The following is an 18,886-nucleotide window of genomic DNA, read 5'->3' on the forward strand; positions in this document are numbered from 1 at the left end:
AAAACTATATTCTTTCATATATTTCAATGTTTACATAATTTCTTCTGAATTTTATCTCAGCAAGTTCTTTTGAGTGTAATAACAAATATGGATGTACGTATGTAAAGATTTGGAAACAAAAGCGGTAAGCTTGTCGCATTGCAGACGTGCATTGGTTCCTTTCAGTCTCCAAACCCATACCCACTTCAATCTTTATTGGATTATTCGCGAAATTTAACCAGGACTCGTTTCCTTCTCTTTGCCTCGTTTAACCCTGATTGTTATAAAGTACACGAACGTCCGCGAATGAATAAAAGATAAAACATTCGGACTCGTAAATCTCAATTTCTGTGGCCTAGAATATACCGTGTTCTTTGACTAAAAAGTAGCCAAATTTCAAGTTATGTCGCACAAACTGAAAAACATCTGCATTTTCTACCATCCACTAAATCATTCAAAGTAACAAAAGCAATTCGAGATCGAACGATGCACAAGTACATTTTTAATTAAATACGAATCATTGCTTTAAGAAATGAAGCAATAGTCAATAATGTTAATAAAATTATTGATGAAATAGTTTCTTATTGATAAAAATAACTGGAATTACCTATACTTTGCCATATATTTCTCGATATTTCATTCTTAGGCATATTGCTTCATTTCTAAAAAAAACATTACTCTATTATGTGTCTTGTATTAAAAACATTACACTATTTATTCTGATTAATATTAACAGATTATGGACGGTTTTCAATACTTAACAGAGTTAAATAAAAATTAATATTTAAATTTTATGAGAGAAATAAGAACGCCCATATATGTATAAATATTATTCAATAATGTTATTAATGTTAATAATATATATTAAATTTGGCAGGCAAAACCTAACCTAACCATACCTAATCGAACCGCTATCAAAGCGGTTCCGGCGGTAAAAGATGCGCCAGAGAATGCTCTTTAAGCTTCGATTGGTTAAATTACTCTGGCGGTTCGATTAGATATATAGATTATAGATTATATAAATCATAGATTAGATATATATATATATTTGAAAACAAATTCGTATAAAAATTGTATACGTACTTTAAATCCTTCGGTAACTTGTTGAAACACACGCGAAAAACCCGTTACACGCTTGATATAAGCGACTTTGTTCGATTTTGATCGATCGTCTCATTCGATATCGATTATTCGTTAGCTTCGAGATAAACGCGTATGCGCGCGCAGTACCGTTCGACGCGTTCATTAACTCGAGTTCGGTTTTCTATTAGTAGTTTTATTATCAGATATATTTCATACATTTACAATCTTTGATAAACTTTTACAAATGCAATAAGGTTGACGAGAATACCGAGTTTGCGGATACTTCGAGTTCCTTCTGTCTACGCCTGCTACTCGATACACCGTATACGTTTACAAAGTAGGTACGTATTCGTTCACTTAACAAAAGTCCTTAACATAGAGCTTCGAGACGTAATGATGTTTAACGTCACATTTGCACATATTCCAACAACATTCTGGAGTATAAAATACTCGTGTTTCGAGAATTCGATAGAGCCGCATTCAGTGATTTTTTTTTTAATTAATAATTTTAAGTATCTGTCACACGCCCACAAGCGGCCCATATACACGTTACGATTTATCGAACAATCAGTCGTCTGATTAGTGATGAGCTTGAAACCAATCCAATCGCTTCGAGTCTATGGCCTAAATATCGAAACGAATTAATTAAACATAAATTTTAAGCAGTTAAAACAGTTTTGAGCCCAACACTAACCACGCGGCTCATAAAACAATAAATTACAATGTATATGAGCCACTTTGGAAATATGGCGTCTACTTATATACTCCTTTGCCTAAGGGAATGTAGTATCAGATTCGTAAATAATATTTCAAGTAAGCAATAAGAATTATCGAATTTATTGAGGAAAAATTGTCTCAGCTTTTAATATTCGATATATATGCCAATGTTTCGATACAAAAGTTGTATATAAACATTTTATACACGTTTTCGTTAACCGAGGAATAGTTACTATGAATGAAACAGGAAAAAAAGAGGGGTGTGCGCATAGCGCAAATCATTCTTAATGAATGACGATAAAAAAATATATATTATACACAACCATCTAAGCACGGCAAAATTGATCACGTTCAAAAACCACTGAATATCGATTAAATATCCAGTTCAACTTCGCGCGTACTTTCTGCCACTCTATACAAGTAATATCTATGTCTATGGTTTACAATGACGAGAAATATCACGCGCTGATAAAAAATGTCCGAAACGATTGAATTATACCAAGCTGAGCATAATCAATGACTTCTTTCCTTAAAAATCGTATCTTGAAAACGATGACTGTTCCTTATCGTGTCACGTTAGGTCTATCGTGGATGAAGAATGTATTTATTGTACAAATGTTCAGCAAAAATGCATAGTTTACGAGTTACGATTAACGAGTGATAAAAATATTGAGTTGGTACGCAAAGGTAGAAATTTATTTTGATACCCTTACTCCTCCAATGTAGAATCGACAAAACAAATATTAGTATAACTTCTTTGCCTGTGCTTCTTTATTGTCTCTGTGAATAGAAAGGAAATGAAGATAGTTTAGTATACTTTTGTATATAGACAATGGTATAAATCTATAAAATATTAAAAAAAAAAGAAACATTTACCGATACATGCTGTACACTAACAAAATGATCATCTGAAGAGCCACAAAAAGTAAAAACATTGTTGTTGTTAAACAGTTGGTTGTTGGACAATCTCCGCAATTTGTTTTAGTGTTCATTTGACCCATATCTCTTTTTAATGTGTTGAGTCCATCTCGCATTTCTGAAATAAGCGAGTGATAATCGTACCCCATCGGCTGTACCTAAACACACACACAATATTTACTTTTAACAAAGCATAATGGAAGGAAACTAGTCTGCGTCAATTGATAAAAATAACTTCGATAAAAGTCTTATAATAACGATCAACATGCACTATCTAATCGTAAACTTTTAATAGTTGAACTCTTGTTGTTACTATAAAAGTTTATGGTTACGTAATAGTGCACATAAATCATTATTACAACGGTTTCTTTTATAAAAGCTGCTTTTATCATCTAACACCTGGCTTAACAAAGACTAATACCAATACACACCTGAGCAGTTGGTGCTCGGGCCTGGTTGCTAATGATGGTATCAGCCTTGGAGTATACGTCGGTTACATAGGTCTTAATTTCTCTTGCTGCAGTTAATATCGCGTTTTGATTGCCCAATATTGTATCGACTTCTTGCCGACGTATTGTATCAATTAGTTGTACAGGTTGTCCTGGTTGACCTCCCGTTTGTACACCTACAAAATGGTTATTTATATAGAATTTTCAATTAAGTCACAACTTTCGTTATAGTGTAATAGTAGTACTTGCTCTAAATCTCTATTTATATCCAGGTTTACTAATTCATCAAAAACTTACCACCAACTACAAGTTGATTCATTGCATTTATGGTTCGGTCTTGTTTTGCCAAGATGTCATTCACTTTATTATCAAGTTCCCGTAGTGTATTAAATGTTTGGCCCAATGCAGCGAAAATTTGTCTAAATTCTCTTTGACTTTCGGATTCAAACACTTCCTCAAATTCTTCTTTTTCACGATGTTCATTAGGATGCTCTCTGTTGAATTAAATTACTTTAAGTATTTAAGTACTAAAACATAATTTTATAGTTGGGAATGTCTTTCACCTGTGGTATTCGTCTGTCTGTTGCTGTAACTTCTTCTGATATTCCATGTACTCTTGACTAAGTTTTTGCTGTTCTTCTAAAGAAACTTTCTGTTCTTCTTGTCGTAATTGACCAGGAGAATACAGAGAATGTGTCAGAAAATGTGACACATCATGATCGTCAGCCAAACCACCTTAAATGAAACATTATAAAAATAGTAATAATTGTAGTAATTATATAAATGGTAAATACATTTCTTCAATAACAAGTACCAGTTGCAGCAGAAATTCCAAAGTATCCTCCTTTTGGTAGAATAATGTTGTCAGCACGGAAACACATTTCATAATCTTGTTCGTTGTTTGTCATACCATTATGGAATAACATCTTTAATCAATCATTAAAGTAGAATATCATGTAATACTTGTAATAGTACAAAAAATGTACATATATTTATATGTAAATTTACTTACTGTTAAAGTATTCTGATAGTACTCAATTTTTGCTCTTGTTGCAAATGGTTTATTACGAAAATCTCTTAAACAGCCAACAGACAATTGCGTTGTACCATCACTGCATAAAATTTAAGATGTGAGATTATTTGCCTAAAATATTACTCAAAAATGAAAGAAACATGGCAAGAAATGTAATTCACTTAGCATGGTCGAAGTTTTTCGTGCCATCATTGAGGACTGCCATGATGTAGGGATTGTTGTGTTTATTGTCATTGTCAAAAGAATCAAAGAAAATTCCAAGACCTTTCCAGTTGTCAGAACTACCAAAGACGGTGCCATTATAAGCACCTTTCGAACTGGTATACCAAAATGCTAAACCATCTGCGCCGATTCTTCCTCTTCCTGTTATTCTAAATACTAACTCGACTTCCCACCAGTCAAAAGTAATAGGCTGTTTGCCCCATATAGCACCTACGTATTATTTTCAATCTTATTTTATCATTATTAATGACTTAACATCAATTTAATATAGAAATAAAGTGATGGTTCATCCCATTTATTAATATCATTAGATTTTTACATTAATTCTGTGATTTAATTGTAGTTATAATGTGTTAGAAATATAACATGATTTCTTGATATTAGTTGATATTAATGATATCACTTTGTATTAAACATATGTTAATAATTAATTTAAATAACAAAATAGACTTTATTTTAATTCAACAAAGTTATAAAAGGGATAAAAGTTAACAAGACTAATTTTTCACATACCTTTTTGGCTTCTCAGCGATGGTGCTACTCTAACATTTTCTGAACTAGCAATTGCATCTGAAATAAACATTGCATTTTTGTTTTTGAAAAGATTAGTTACAAACTAAAATATGATCAAAAATATGGGGATCCATGGATACAATATTAAACGTCCATATGGTACGAGATAGGCAATAAAGGTTAATTTATATTCATGCAATCGTTTCGAATACATTATGTTCTTTAAAATCTTTTAATTAAATTAAATCAAGAGATACTAGTGTAAATAAAAACATGTACATCTATAGTGACAGTTTCACTCTATCCTGACAAGTAAATATTATCAATTTCACTTATCGAAGTATCTGTAAGCTTTAAATCCGAGAGAAATTTATATTTATAAATTAAATAACCATGCATTTCAGTTAAATAACCGAAACGCCGACTGTGAAAAATAACATACGGCAGTAGTTGAAGGTGCGCTTATTTGGTTAGGTTACAATTTTACTTACTTCCGCCGTATTCCCAGAAAGGCACACTTCCATCTTTTTGTGCAAGATAAGGTGGCTTGAATGAATATTTATATTCAAATTTTCGGTGTGTTGTCTCACCGAGGACTGCATAAATTACCGAAAATACGTGAAAAATTAAAAGCCACCTCACCTCGGCGGCCATCTTCATTTCGACTGTTGAATCGAGAGCAGATTGACCGTGATCGACCCTACAGCCAGTTAAAACGATTGGCGATATCCTTTAAATTCTTCTTTTGATTGGTGTATTATCAATGACGTGTCAATTTTCTAGCCACATTTCAAAGTTTTACATTTCACCACATTTTTTTTTTATATTTTACTGGTACTGCAATAAGTTTTTCTTCATGCGCGGTACTGTGCTTCAGTAAAAAAATCACGCGAAAGTTATGTCGCTGATTTTGTTGTTTGATGTTTGTGCACGCTCGCTTTTGTAGACGTGTCATACGGAAACATGGCGTTGTTATCATGAATAAAACGTGAATATAGATTTAACGACCAGTGAAGATTCTATAAATGAATATATGACACGTAGAATTGCTTGAAGAATTTATGCACCGTAAGCAAATTTGAAAATTATCGGTACATGTAATTGTAAAATAATAAAATGAGTTTCAAGCTTTATAGGGAACGAATAACATTTCAAATTCATTTTATTTTAATTTAATTTTACCAATTTTATAGCTATAAGTTCTCGTTATATCTATATAGGTAAAGTTAATTATAATTTCATCGCTATACCGGTAAGGAGAAAGTTTTAAAAGTTTGTTGATGTATTGCATCGATAAACGGTTATCTTCGCATTCAATCACATATGCTTGTGAATTTGATAAATTTTAGGATGTTGCATGCATATTTTGAAAAATTTATATAAGAGTAATATATATGTATATAATTTATAGCTATCTTAAATATATGCGATTGATTGTGTTCGTCGTTAGATTTATCTGTACGCATATGTGAACACGTGTACGTACATATGTATAAAAGATAAAGAAAATTTATGTATAATAATAAAGTTATTCCGTGTTTTATTTTTATCTCCATTTTATCCTCATTATCTTTTTAAATTGAATGTTAACAGGATCTACAATTATAACGTTGTTAATGTAAAGATAAAGTGAGTGCAATTGTTAATACATTCTTATTTCCCTTTTTATTGGGAAAAAGTGTCACACAAGATGCGTCTTTTCTTCTCGTCAGCTGATTTCAGAACACAGTTACAATAAGTGATTCAGTGCATAGTGATTGCATATAGTGAACGTTTCCAATGGAAATAGGTTCAAGATGGCGTCGCTCATTGACAACTATGAGCAACAATACGCCGTTTTGACAGCTGACATTACTGCAAAAATTGGAAGAATAAGAACGCAAAGCGGCAGTAAGTACAAGTAAAACCAAATTATAGTGATCGTTTCATTGCGAGCCACTGATCATTATGTTTCAACTGTATCCTATCTATTCTCTGGCATTATTAAACAACAATAATCAATAGACGTGACGTAATTTACAGGTGATAAAAGAGCGTGTATTCAAGATGTGGACAGGCAAATCGAAGAAGCTCAAGAACTGGTAACGGCAAATATGTATCTTTTCCTTATTAATCTAATTTTAGAATGAAATTTTCGAATTAGTTAAAATCTCGTATGAGCTTATCTTTCAGTTTAAGGTTAGAATTGATTTCCTATCTACTTACTTTTACTTTAACAATTCTTATTTGAGATTATTGAGGCAGAGGAACATAACTTATGTCAATACACTAGGGGTTATATTTTAATTGGTTTTAGCTTGAGCAAATTGAATTGGAGGTTCGTGGGGTGAATGGTGCAGCTCGCGACCGCTTGCGCGGTCGTGTGGAAAGTCATAGAGCAGAATTGAAACGATTGACGCAAGAATTTCAATCAGCCAAAAAGCCAAAGGATGAAAGTATTGAAATAAGCAGAGAAGATTCATGGGAGAATAATATTACGGAAGATCAGAAAAAAAGATTGCTAGATACCTCGGAACGAATAGATCGCACAGGAAGGACTTTACAGAATGGATATCGAATGGTGTTAGAAACAGAAGAAATTGGTTCTCAGGTTTTAAAGGAACTACACGAACAAAGAGAAACGATTCAGAAAGGGAGGGCAAGAGTAGGATACAAATTTTAAATTATGCAATTTTCTTTAAATTTGTGTGTATAATTCTTTTTGTTATTACTGACTTTAATTTATTTTATTATTTCTAGTTAAGAGACACAGATGCAGAACTGGGACGTGGTTCAAGGTTACTCTCAGGGATGATTTTCAGAAGCCTTCAACAAAGAATTATTTTAGCCGCAGTAACATTAACCCTCATAATCGTTGCTTGTGTCGTCATATACTATAGTTTTAAATCTAAAAGCTAAAGACACGACTAGAATAATCCTTTCGGTTAGGATATTGGTTCAGGAGCTATATTTATTACTCATTGTCAATGAGTTTTTGGTGTTATGATTATCGAATATAAGGTTCGTGCTGGGGAATTATTAAATTGTATGTCAAAGGAATATCGCATTATAACCTTTTATTAATCTTTTCACTTGTTTGGAGCATTTAATGTTGTTCTGTAATTGTAACCAATAGTTTCTATTGACTTAATATAGATCTTGCGTAATTACACACCAAGAGACGCTTAAATTTTTGACGGAATGCCGCCAAGCAGCGAGGGAAAAGTTCTAATATAATATTAGTATGTAATTATAAAAAGTTCAGCTGGTCAACGGCGTGTTGTCAGCGAGCATTGTTCCACAAGCGGAATTTATTAAAACGTTTGAAAATATCCAGAATATCACCTTCACTACCTTTCAAGTTGTCCGTTTGTGCAATCTGTTTATTATGTAAATCATAAGTTTGCTTTACATTTCGCACGTTTGCTTGATTGCATTTTACGGAAATAAATATTACATATGTTGTTAAAGTATATTTATACTTCGTACTAAATTGTAATTGACAGTTCAATTAATTATTCTGTACCTCAGATCCAGATTAATCTAATTTTTTTATTCAAAGCTGACTTATATAAATAAGTTTAATAATGTTTCCAAATACCGGATATTCGGCAAATGCTAAACAACTTATAAGATGATTCTACGCATCAAAGTAATACAAAAAGCAAGAATACGAAAATAGTGTTTGTGCATTCGTTCGAGGCAATTTCTTGAAAATTCAAGTATCGACCTGGATTAATCTGACTCCGAGATACAGTACTGTTATCAATAAAAATATACATCTATAATATGACTGTCAGATGACTCGTAAAAGCGATAATAATCTGTATCAAAATACGAGGGTAGGGAAACGAAGAAGACTGTAAATACAGATGAGAAGTATCGAATTATGACCATAGATAAGAGAAAGTCAGACGCGCTTAATAATTGATTTTATTGTTATGTTGTCGATTATTTTGATATCCTAAACGATGATTTTTCCTTTCATTTTTTTGTGTTACTATGTAATTATGAAAAAAATGATATATAATAAAAGTATCGCGGAAGGTAACGAGTATTCAGAGGATGGAAGTGATTTCTCTGTGAATGCGACGCGAATGTATCTTCTTCACGGTGCTGTTCCCAATAGTAATGAAAACAGAATCGAAATCGATGTTCAGTCTGATCAGCCCAAACTGCGATAGAGATCATCTATCTGTGGTTTGAAATACTCCTTCAGCTGAGGCCGTTTCATTTTCAATGTTGGTGTGAGGAGGCCGTTTTGCACGGAGAACGGATCCGGATGTAAATAAATATCTTTCACCTGGTATACCAAGGAAACGATAAAATTTTAGTGTTAATCTTAGTTACATTCGCTTATTTAAAGGACTCAATGTTTTAGAATAGAAATTAAAGTATTTCTTAATGCCATAGTAATAGAAGGTTTTTCTTCACCTGTTCAAAAGACTTCAGACTAGCTTCTTTTCCCCATGCGAGCATATCGTCCATGATCAACTGTTTGACTTGTGGATTAGCGCATAATACGCTTAGCGTACCTGGTATTCCATTCTCCACTGCCCAACACTTTACAACATCTACATCTGGTACTACTATCCCTACGACGCAAGATTTCAATGATTCTCCGTGAACGAACACTTGATGGACGTATTGACTACGCAAATAAATAGCCTCGATTTTTTCTGGAACTATGTACTCTCCTTGCGAAAGTTTAAAAGTGTGTTTCCTTCGATCGATTATTTTAAGCGCTCCTGTCTGCAAAAAAGAATATTCTCTCGTTATTCACTGGCAAAATATCAATTCAAATAGTGAAAATAGTATAAAAATGATAGAAGTTTTATTTATGAGGAAAAATAATGAATTGATAAATAGTTGGTCGTAAAAAAGGAACTGTACCTTCTAGAGTTAAACCAAATCTGAAGATTTAGTGATAATTGTGTTTTTGTATATTGGAAAAAGTTTTTTTAGCTCAATATTAAAAAGAAAAAAATTATAAATACTAATTCACCCCCAAGGTACAAATATTTAATTGTATTTTTTGTTCTCTTACAGGTAACCACATGCCAACGTCCCCGGTATGATGCCAACCAAATTCGTCGATAACTTGAGCAGTTCTTTCGGGATCCTTGAAATATCCCACGAAAACGTTGGTGCCTTTAACGCACACTTCACCTTGGTTCTTGTTGGCAAAGTATTCCATTTCCGGAACGTCCACCAATTTAATGCAGCAACACGGTACTGGCGGTCCTACGTGTTCCGGTACATGGTCACCCTATAATAACAATGAGAAACGGTACACAAGACGTTCATTACGAGGTACGAGAAATATTTCTTACACTTTTATCTTGAAAATTCCACTGCTTTCTCAAATTGAAAATTCGTGGTAAAAATAGATTTGAGAATTGAAAATTCATTCCGGCCAATGTCTCGTAAATATTGGAAGCGTTCGCTACAAATATTGTTGAACCGTTATATAATATGCATTACGTAAATTGAATAGTCAGTTTCCAAAATGGAAAATCTACCACATAATAGAATTTAGTTCGCAACATTGAAACGCTCGTGTATTATACCGATTTATTTCAATTTCTGCTATAATAGTTCACAAAAAAAAAGGAAATTGCAAGCTAAAAGCAGCTAGTTTAATTTATATGCATATAACTCATATTGAACGCAGCATTTACTTATTTATCCATACATCATATTAAAGCGTCGTTCACGACACGTGCTGAAAACACATTTTAAATAGAGCGACTCGTTGTCAGTCCAAATTCTACAATTATTTATTTTCCACAATTACTCAACGTTTCGCGACACTGACAAAATGTTCTTTAACGAATTTCCGTACCTCGATGGATACGGCACAGGAGATAATCAGTCCATCGAAACGGTAGAATACTATGGAGCATTCAGGTTTAAATAAATCAATGCAACAATTGGCGACTGTGCAGGGAACGATGCAACATTTTACAGTAATTGCACATTCGCGTATGTATACGTATTCGCACAGTCGATTGTACAACTAACGTTCCATGCCACGTGTTTTGGCGCGTGGTTGCAAATTTTTTGCTTACCAACGCGTTCGCCACAAATACGTATACCACTGGTCGCATATAAATAATGGCCAGCGTTGTCGTCTAGGAACATCGATATCTACAAATATGCCAAGAATAGTGACCATGCGCGTCGCTTGATCGTTAGTCCTCGATCGAAATTGAATAATCTTCACTTCTCACGCGATACGCGCATACCTTCGGTTGGTGTTCTTAAAGAGGCAAATATGTACTTCTAGTCGGTATATATTATAAAATCGGAAATCTTGAAGGAGATTATTTGCGACAACCATCTACAATTGAAGTCAAATCACAATCTATTTGCGGGTCAAAGGATAGTAGCCTTCAATTAATTTATTTTTTAATACAGCGTAGCTTGTTTTTCTAGCTCGATGAAGTCCATATAACACGGTTCGAACTCAGCAGATACACGAGCGATTTATTTACGGAGCGTTTATTGACCGGCTCTTTCGCTGAGACGCGGCTACTTATGTATCCGCTTCGTGCTGAAATGTCTGTTAACATATACCACGTATATTCCTCTCTTTGCATATCGCTGGCTACACATACAACATTACTCGAGTAAGACACGGTTAAATGACACATATGAGCGATCCAAGTTTTCGTGTCAACATCGACACTCGCTTTCAGCAGTACGATTTCGCGTGTGAACAAAACACGTCATTGAAATTCGTAAAATCCGCAAAATTGTGTACGTTCAATCGAACCAACCTGAACAGTAAGGGTGATCGGCGCGCAACACTCCGTCTGGCCATATCCCTCGACGACCAAACAACCAAGGGCGCATCTGGTGAACGTGAGCACGTTTCCCGCCAATGGGGCAGAACCGACGACCATCAGCCTGACCCGTCCCCCCGTCGACTCCTTGATCTTCCCAAAGGCCAATTTGTCCCACAAGCTGTTGTTCCTGATGATCCCCTTTTTTATCTCCGCCTCCTTCGCCCGCATGCCCAGGCTGAACACCAGCCTCTTCAAACACGAGTTTCGAAGTTCAGTTTGGACCTGCAAAACGTCGATCGGTGACTATGCCTTCTATATTTAACACGGCTGATCAAGTGGACCAGCTTGGTGGCTGTGTTTTCGCAAAGTGCGCTGGCAACCGTCGATTGAAATCGTGGTCGCACAAGCGTAGAACCAACAGACTCTGCGACGAGCATACGGATCGCCAATACATTCCTACGGGATTTATTAGAACTTATAAACATGGGAGGAGATCCCTGCCAATCGCAAGGGTCGTTATCCTTGAGAATAAACCATTAGCGCTAGTTGAATCAGTGAATCGGTATTACTACGTGCCATAAGGTGTAGTCAGCTTTCAGAAACGGCACACAAAGTGCTCTGTGGCTATTCAAGATGAGTTAGAAGTTCAACTATGCGAGGAATTCCTACGCATTTGAAAGACAGTGGCTATTTTAGTCGATACAGAGGTATCTAATAGTACGAGTCCGTATTCGATTGTAGACATCGGTGAATAGACGTCGGTTTCCACGAAGGTTGTGATTGCTATAGCATTGCTTTTCGAACGATCGATTCATCGATCGCGATTTTGCGGAAAAAGCATTTAGGTTCGAGATGAATCATTCTGACGTTTCTTCAAACGATTTAGCCTCGTTCATGAGTGAAATTTGATTTCAAGCGTGCTTTCATGGTTTGTTTGAAAATGATTTTCGGTGGTTTTGTCTAACGAAGAGATCGGTTGAGTGGATCATTTCTACGAGCAGATGTTGTTTACTCGCATACATAAACGAGTTGCTACAAAACATGCTTTCGAGTGGAGTAGTTTTCGAGTACACCAGTTTTATGGATTTTGTAGTTTCACACATCGTTTGCACACATTTCTGAATATTGCGAAACATGATATATTGCTAATGTTTCAAAATTGTATGAAACTCGATAAATGTGTCAAATGAGAGAAATTCGAAGAGTTTGGAAGAAGAAAGAAATATTCCCAAGTTCATTTAAAATTTGATGAAAATATTGAATGTTTACTGGTCAGCGGTGTGAATTTTCAGCTGTTGCATTCATTTACGGTTCTAAATAAAATCGTGCCACCGGGCTATTTTTGCGGATATGTTTACGCGTAGCGAATTCAAGAACAGAACAGAGTCACGTGTGTTTGCTCGGATTATAAGTTAAGAACGCGTATCGAAAGCAGTAATCACCGTGTTAGACTCCGACAAATTACACCATCAAATAATAAATGAACTCGATATTTTGCGTTGAACTTATGTCGCGTGAACTTGACTTTTGCCACGGCATGCCAGCACATTTCTCTTTAACAAATTGTCGCGCACCATTTGATTTACGCCCTGTATACACACGAGCACGAAAGGCAAGCGTATTAACGTAAACAATTTGATACGTGGATTTATAACAGTCACACGGAATGTGCGAATCCCATTCATTCGGGATTTCAGGGTTACAGCAGCAGATGGGATTGCTTCCACCTGTTTCGTCGTGCCATCCCTGTCAGTCCCGATTAACGTTCGCTGGTGTTGCTTCAGAGAATATCGCGCAACATTGATCTTAATAAATGTGTCGTTGCACTGTAACCACGATTCTGTCTCTTTCGGAGAGCACAGAATTTGACAAGAAAATTAACAAATCAGTAGATATAATTAACGACACTCGAACTATCAGGTTCATGAATTCAGATCGTATGATGAAACAGTTATAGCTCGTTGACGTCCTGTTTTTATGTTATCATATAAGAGTTAACAGGTTATAAATCTGTGAAACGATTGATCGTTCATCAAAACAAAGTCTGCTATCAAAATATTTGTATCAACGCTAACGCAACGATATACACTTTTTTGTTTTTAGTTATATCATCTTTTTTCGTTCCCCTATTAGCTTCAGCGAATCTTTAAACTTGTATCGACGTATGTTTGTAGCAGCGAGAGTACGCGTACTTGTTGTTGCCATTCTCATCTGTTTTTCGATATGCAAGTTCTCAAATAGATAGATAACCCTGCACTTATAGATAGAGATGAAAGAGGACTTATTATTCCGGTCACGAGCGCCGATGTAGAAGACGCTCGCGGAAGGGGACGGGGTCTGGACAATCTCGCTAATGCAGCTGTCTGTCAAAATTTCAACGTGACTGACGCGATCTGCGAATTCGTCAAATTATTTTCAGCCACCAGGCACAAGTGGAAATCCGTTAACCGTTCTACACGGACGGTGCGTCGATAAATTGCCCTCCCGGAACAAATTACTTGACGCGTATTCTCGCGCATCGACGCCTCGTCAAGCGTAAAAATATCCGCGGTGCTCGTAGATCGTCGCTCATCCGTGGCGAAGGAGTCACGAACGGATTCCACGACTTCCGTGGAACGCGACTTCCTACGGGTTGCCGCGACGCCTCGTCCGTCCTTGCGTCCCGATCAGTGCACTCGAAAATAGGCTTTCCGACTTCTGATTTTACGGTAATTTCGATCGCCAGAAATATCGCTTCACCCGTCGCTGTTCGTTTCGAAATGATAAATAAAATTTCGCGAATTCACTCGTGTAGAATATTCTGGTTCGATGATCGTTTCTTGGGAACTGTTATTTTTTTAATGAGCGATCGCTCTTTCGAAAGCAAATTCTTCCACGATGCATTCGTTGCGATATGGTATTAGAGGGTACGATCTCTACGAGCGAGAGTACACTTACCTTGTCGTACATACGATTCAACAACCTCGGTACGGCTGGCATCACGGTAGGCCTCAAGGCTTTCATATCCTCGGACAACATTTTGATGTCACCGCTGTAAAAGCCCACGGACCCGCCCACCATGTACATGCCGTTCTCGCAGCAACGTTCCAACATGTGTGCCAGGGGCAAGAAGCTGATCATCGTGTCCTTGTACGAGGGCTTGTGCTCGCCCAACTGCAACAGCACCGCGCTGACGCCCGCCATCACGTTCTGATGGGTTAACATCACACCCTTCGGCCATCCTGTGGTACCTGACGTGTAACATATCGTGCATAGGTCGTTCAACTTGGGTGGCACCTCGGGGTGGTTCTTCTGGGCGCCTAGCCGCTCCACGTCCTCGAATTTCAGCAACTCCACGCCCCGGTTCTTCGCCCTTTGGGTCGTCGTCTGTTTTATTTCCTTTATCACCACCATTTTCCTCAGGCACCTGGGTTCAGAAAGGGGTACGAAATGGTTGAGTCTGTCAAATTTTTCCGTGATATTAAATTATTGAATCTCTAATAAGAAGTCACGTTACTTCGTTGTGCCAAACGTCTCAGGACATTGCACGGGAATGTTTAAATTTGCCTCGAATACAGCGCGAGATTTGTAAATCGTGTTCGCATCGATGTTGCAGAAAAAGCGTCTATATTCATTCGTGGCATGCTGCCACCGCGACGCACCAAGCATCGCGTTCTCTGGTAATTAAGATCGCGACTTGTACGACCATTGGTTCGAAACTCCATCGTAACACTGTACCTTCGTTCTAGTCTTTTTTCAATGCACGAGTAATGGTTGTCCAATTCGATTTAGGATAGCAACGTTGCAAATTACAAAGTTCCCCTTCAAATACTTTGAACTCTTTCGAAAGTTCAAGTGGACCAAAACAATAAACAAATCTTGCCACTTACCTGGGTGCTTTGTCGAGCAGCAAGTTGCATTTCTTATCGTTCTCGACGACGACTATGTTGATGTCAGCCTGTTTGATGATGAAGGCGCAGGCATCAGGACCTAACGTATCGTACAGAGGCACTACCACTAACGAGTAAGTGTAACAAGCCTGCTCGGTTAGGATCCATTCTGGGCAATTTTGACTGTATAAACCTATCAGTGTCTGGGATCCTGGTGCCAATCCCAACGACACCAGACCAGAACCGAAGTTCTTCGCTCTGAGCAACGTCTCGTTGTAGTGGATCCATTGGTATGGTTTGTCTGGTCCATCCCGCCAGCCGAGACAGGGGCCGTTATCTGCGTATTGGGAAGATCATCCAGAAGCATGAATCAATTCGATGAAGTTTCTATACTTGTAAATGCATCCCCTGACTCTATTGAGAATGTATTACACTCAGATAATCTAAAATATACGAAAAATTTCTCAATCGACTCGGTAGGCACCGAAGTCGTATTTGATACTCTAGTATTTGGTTCATTCTCGTTTATAAATAAACTTCTTGCACAGGAGGTTTCCTACATAGTACCTTTAATTCGCGAACACTGTAACCGTGCATCTTTGAAGAATATCTCGCGGGTATTTGCCAGGGAAACGACTCCACGGAGCACGCGTCCAATAAAACTGTGGCCTAATGATTTTGACGGCAAACCGGCCGAGGAAGCGCGCATTTTCGAGCTTCGAATTGCCTCAGGAATTCTAATTGCCGCCGCGCGCCAACTGGTTTTTCGTTTAATGCCAAGGCGAGGATCGGTTAATTCGATGGAGAAGATACGAAACTGTCGGGAAAAAGGACGATAATGTTGCGTGAAGGATCTGTTGGAGCGGACGATGGTTCGTATGATAGGTGTGACGGTAATGGCTTTGCGTTAAGCGTGCCTGTCGGAGGGAAGTGTAATATCTTCTTCTGCGAGAAATGATTGATAGGCTTTTAAGTGATCGTTCTATTTTGTGTTTGGAGCGCTTAAAGGAAACGTCAAAATATTTGAGATTCTCGTGGCTTTTATTACATACTTGTTTTGACGTGCAATCACGAACTTAACGAATCTGGTTGGTGTGACTTGTCCCATACGCAGTGTAATTCAGGGGAGATTGGTAATTTCGTTGCGATTTATATACCCTCATCCTGGAATATCTGTTCATTCTTTCCTTCTGCATTTCCTCGCACATTGCGAAGGGGTTGTACCCACCCCTAGGTCACCATACTCCGCGTCACAAACTTGTACGATACGGAAATGTACGCCAAGAACAAATTTATCCATCACCGTAACTACCCCGCCGTTTCCACCGACCGCAGGTGTCCCACATCAAGCGTGGGTTGCGTCAGCGAAAGGTGGGATTCGTCGCGAATGAAATAGAACAGGTTCGCCGCGTTACTCAACGGGATGGACAAGAAGAAGATGAACCGAGAAAGTCAGTAGCCGCGGTGGTTATTAGCCAGACTCGTTCGCGGCTCGCGCCGCTGGTCATTCGAACGTGACCACGTAGCCAGTTGCCAAACGGGTGCATTATGCTCGGTAGGTCCCGTTTATTTAAAACGCGAACGCGAACGCGCGTTGGCGTGACCCCCGGAGGAGTCAGTCGGTGGTGAGACTTACTGGACTCCTTGGCGCCTCTCCGGAAACCGTCGTACAGGGTCCTCGTGTCCTCGTGTATGTAGCTGACAAACTTTCCCTCCTTGCTGTCCTTATAAAACCTGGACACTTTGATCAGGTCGGTACCCTGCAAGCACACGCACACGCACACACGCGTTTTTTCTCACGTGAAACGACGGCCCGCAGCTATACGTACCCCGGTCCCCTCGATCGTTACGTAAGAGAATTGCCAAGTGCAAATCTAAGTATAGCGAGCAACGACGCGCGACAGGTATATATTGCACGCCGCGGAAACACAATGGGAAAGTGCTAAGTGCCGACCGTGCTCGCCTCGCGCCTCGCCTAATCCCGGCGAGAGAGTAAAGAAAGCGTCGCACGAGCCCAATTCCCCGTGGTTTTCTCGTCCATCGATGGTCACGGGATGCCTCGACGTCGCCAAGTCGCTTGTGCAACTAGTCTGCCCACCCACACAGCCGCGCGCCCGTGAATTTCATCAGAACGTTCCTTTTCTCTAGCCGTACGCGAATCGCTAAATCATGAGAAACAGTCTAAGCGTCCACGATGGCACCTAGCATACTTCCCGTACTTTCCGTATCTTCCTCGGAGGATGAAAAAACGCAATGGCGACCCGATTCACCGATTAATGAATATATCCATGAAGACACTCCACCTTTACTGTGTCGGATTGATCGTTGAGATCGATGGGTGCTCGAATGGGCGGCGGGGAGAAACAACTGGACGTCATATCTCGCAGGGTGCAGAGCGAACGGTTGCACAGTAGAGGCCCGTTGCACGAGCCTGACGCCCGGGGTCCTCTTTAGGCGATGATTTCGCTCGGTATTGGAACGATGCACGGTCGAAACGCGAGGGGCCCGTACGGGCACGGCACCTCTGCGTCGTTGGACGTCGCCTCCTCGGTCACTTCGCTTGTCAGAATCGCTACTGACGCTGCTCCACCGAGAGGAGCGGCTGCTATCAGTAGCTCGCGCATAAGACTAGCCGCGTCTCGTCCATCCTCTCTACGACGATCTTCGACTATATTTAAATATAGTGGACCGCTGGTGGTGCGAGCGTCGTCCTCGACAGCCACCGAACCTGTTGGATGATCGCCAGCCGTAAAAAAAATCGATCAACATCGGACTTTGACGTCGGACAAGCTGCCTGAAAGCGTTCGCTTCGGATTATCGCGCGCACCGATGGATAACCTGTCCACGTACACCTACCAGAGGATCGTTACCGTCGCGATTTATGTCGTCGTTCGAGTCACTCGGCGATCGTTCGACGAAACACGGTAAGCTTGACGCTCCGACCGCGACGTTAGATGTTGATTGGGATTTGACGCTCGTGGACGTACACTCTCTGCTCGATCGTTTCTATTGCCTCGTGGCGAGGTTTAAGTGGATTAAGATTGATTTACGGCGAGCGGTCTGTTGTGATTGCTATGATAGAGAGCTGGTGTAACCGCGCGGGTATTAGAAGCGCGATGTTATCATTTGTTTTGTTAAGAGCGGGGAATGGATGGAAATATTTTGATGGAATTTTTTTTCGTTCCTATAAATACGTGTAATCTATTTTGGTGAGCCAGTAAGTCGAGTGTATTTTATCTTGTATTCTCAGAGAGACTTTATCGATGCAAGTGTACTTTCAGATCTCTGTTTATCGAAAAAATGTCCTCAGAATTATCCAACACGTCCCACGTA

At 38.6% G+C, this 18,886-nt stretch overlaps 3 protein-coding genes across 3 annotated transcripts; 1 reads left to right on the forward strand and 2 right to left on the reverse strand.

Moving 5' to 3' along the window:
- Positions 1-1,239: 1,239 nt before the first annotated feature.
- Positions 1,240-5,752, reverse strand: Ergic53 (lectin, mannose binding protein ergic53). The gene is made up of 10 exons (XM_076909891.1): positions 5,406-5,752; positions 4,915-4,971; positions 4,341-4,611; positions 4,159-4,258; positions 3,961-4,072; positions 3,710-3,881; positions 3,444-3,640; positions 3,129-3,322; positions 2,656-2,855; positions 1,240-2,559 (listed from the first exon to the last, which is right to left on the reverse strand). The coding sequence occupies exons 1-10, from the start codon at positions 5,572-5,574 to the stop codon at positions 2,523-2,525; spliced, it is 1,509 nt and encodes a 502-aa protein (XP_076766006.1). The 5' UTR covers positions 5,575-5,752; the 3' UTR covers positions 1,240-2,522.
- An 819-nt stretch (positions 5,753-6,571) lies between these two features.
- Positions 6,572-7,985, forward strand: Vti1a (Vesicle transport through interaction with t-SNAREs 1a). Its single transcript, XM_076909285.1, has 4 exons — positions 6,572-6,804; positions 6,937-6,995; positions 7,211-7,558; positions 7,654-7,985. Exons 1-4 carry the CDS (start codon positions 6,711-6,713, stop codon positions 7,810-7,812), a joined length of 660 nt encoding a protein of 219 aa, XP_076765400.1. The 5' UTR covers positions 6,572-6,710; the 3' UTR covers positions 7,813-7,985.
- On the reverse strand, positions 7,956-18,198 carry LOC143432566 (long-chain-fatty-acid--CoA ligase 1). Its single transcript, XM_076909260.1, has 8 exons — positions 17,857-18,198; positions 17,190-17,313; positions 15,554-15,890; positions 14,622-15,090; positions 11,676-11,966; positions 9,941-10,162; positions 9,328-9,645; positions 7,956-9,196 (listed from the first exon to the last, which is right to left on the reverse strand). Exons 1-8 carry the CDS (start codon positions 17,929-17,931, stop codon positions 9,059-9,061), a joined length of 1,974 nt encoding a protein of 657 aa, XP_076765375.1. The 5' UTR covers positions 17,932-18,198; the 3' UTR covers positions 7,956-9,058.
- Between the last annotated feature and the right edge of the window lie 688 nt (positions 18,199-18,886).

This window comes from Xylocopa sonorina, chromosome 1, assembly GCF_050948175.1.
Source record: "Xylocopa sonorina isolate GNS202 chromosome 1, iyXylSono1_principal, whole genome shotgun sequence".
NCBI lineage: Eukaryota > Metazoa > Arthropoda > Insecta > Hymenoptera > Apidae > Xylocopa > Xylocopa sonorina.

Coding starts and splice junctions, on each gene's coding strand:
- LOC143432566 (XM_076909260.1), bottom strand. CDS start 17,931: ATGACGTCCAGTTGTTTCTCCCCGCCGCCCATTCGAGCACCCATCGAT. Junction 10,163..11,675: donor CGATCACCCTTACTGTTCAG/GTTGGTTCGATT, acceptor TTGTTATTATAG/GGTGACCATGTACCGGAACA. Junction 9,197..9,327: donor GTCTGAAGTCTTTTGAACAG/GTGAAGAAAAAC, acceptor TTGGTATACCAG/GTGAAAGATATTTATTTACA.
- Ergic53 (XM_076909891.1), bottom strand. CDS start 5,574: ATGAAGATGGCCGCCGAGGTGAGGTGGCTTTTAATTTTTCACGTATTT. Junction 4,073..4,158: donor ACTATCAGAATACTTTAACA/GTAAGTAAATTT, acceptor GATTGATTAAAG/ATGTTATTCCATAATGGTAT. Junction 3,323..3,443: donor GAATCAACTTGTAGTTGGTG/GTAAGTTTTTGA, acceptor ACCATTTTGTAG/GTGTACAAACGGGAGGTCAA.
- Vti1a (XM_076909285.1), top strand. CDS start 6,711: ATGGCGTCGCTCATTGACAACTATGAGCAACAATACGCCGTTTTGACA. Junction 6,805..6,936: donor AATAAGAACGCAAAGCGGCA/GTAAGTACAAGT, acceptor CGTAATTTACAG/GTGATAAAAGAGCGTGTATT. Junction 6,996..7,210: donor TCGAAGAAGCTCAAGAACTG/GTAACGGCAAAT, acceptor AATTGGTTTTAG/CTTGAGCAAATTGAATTGGA.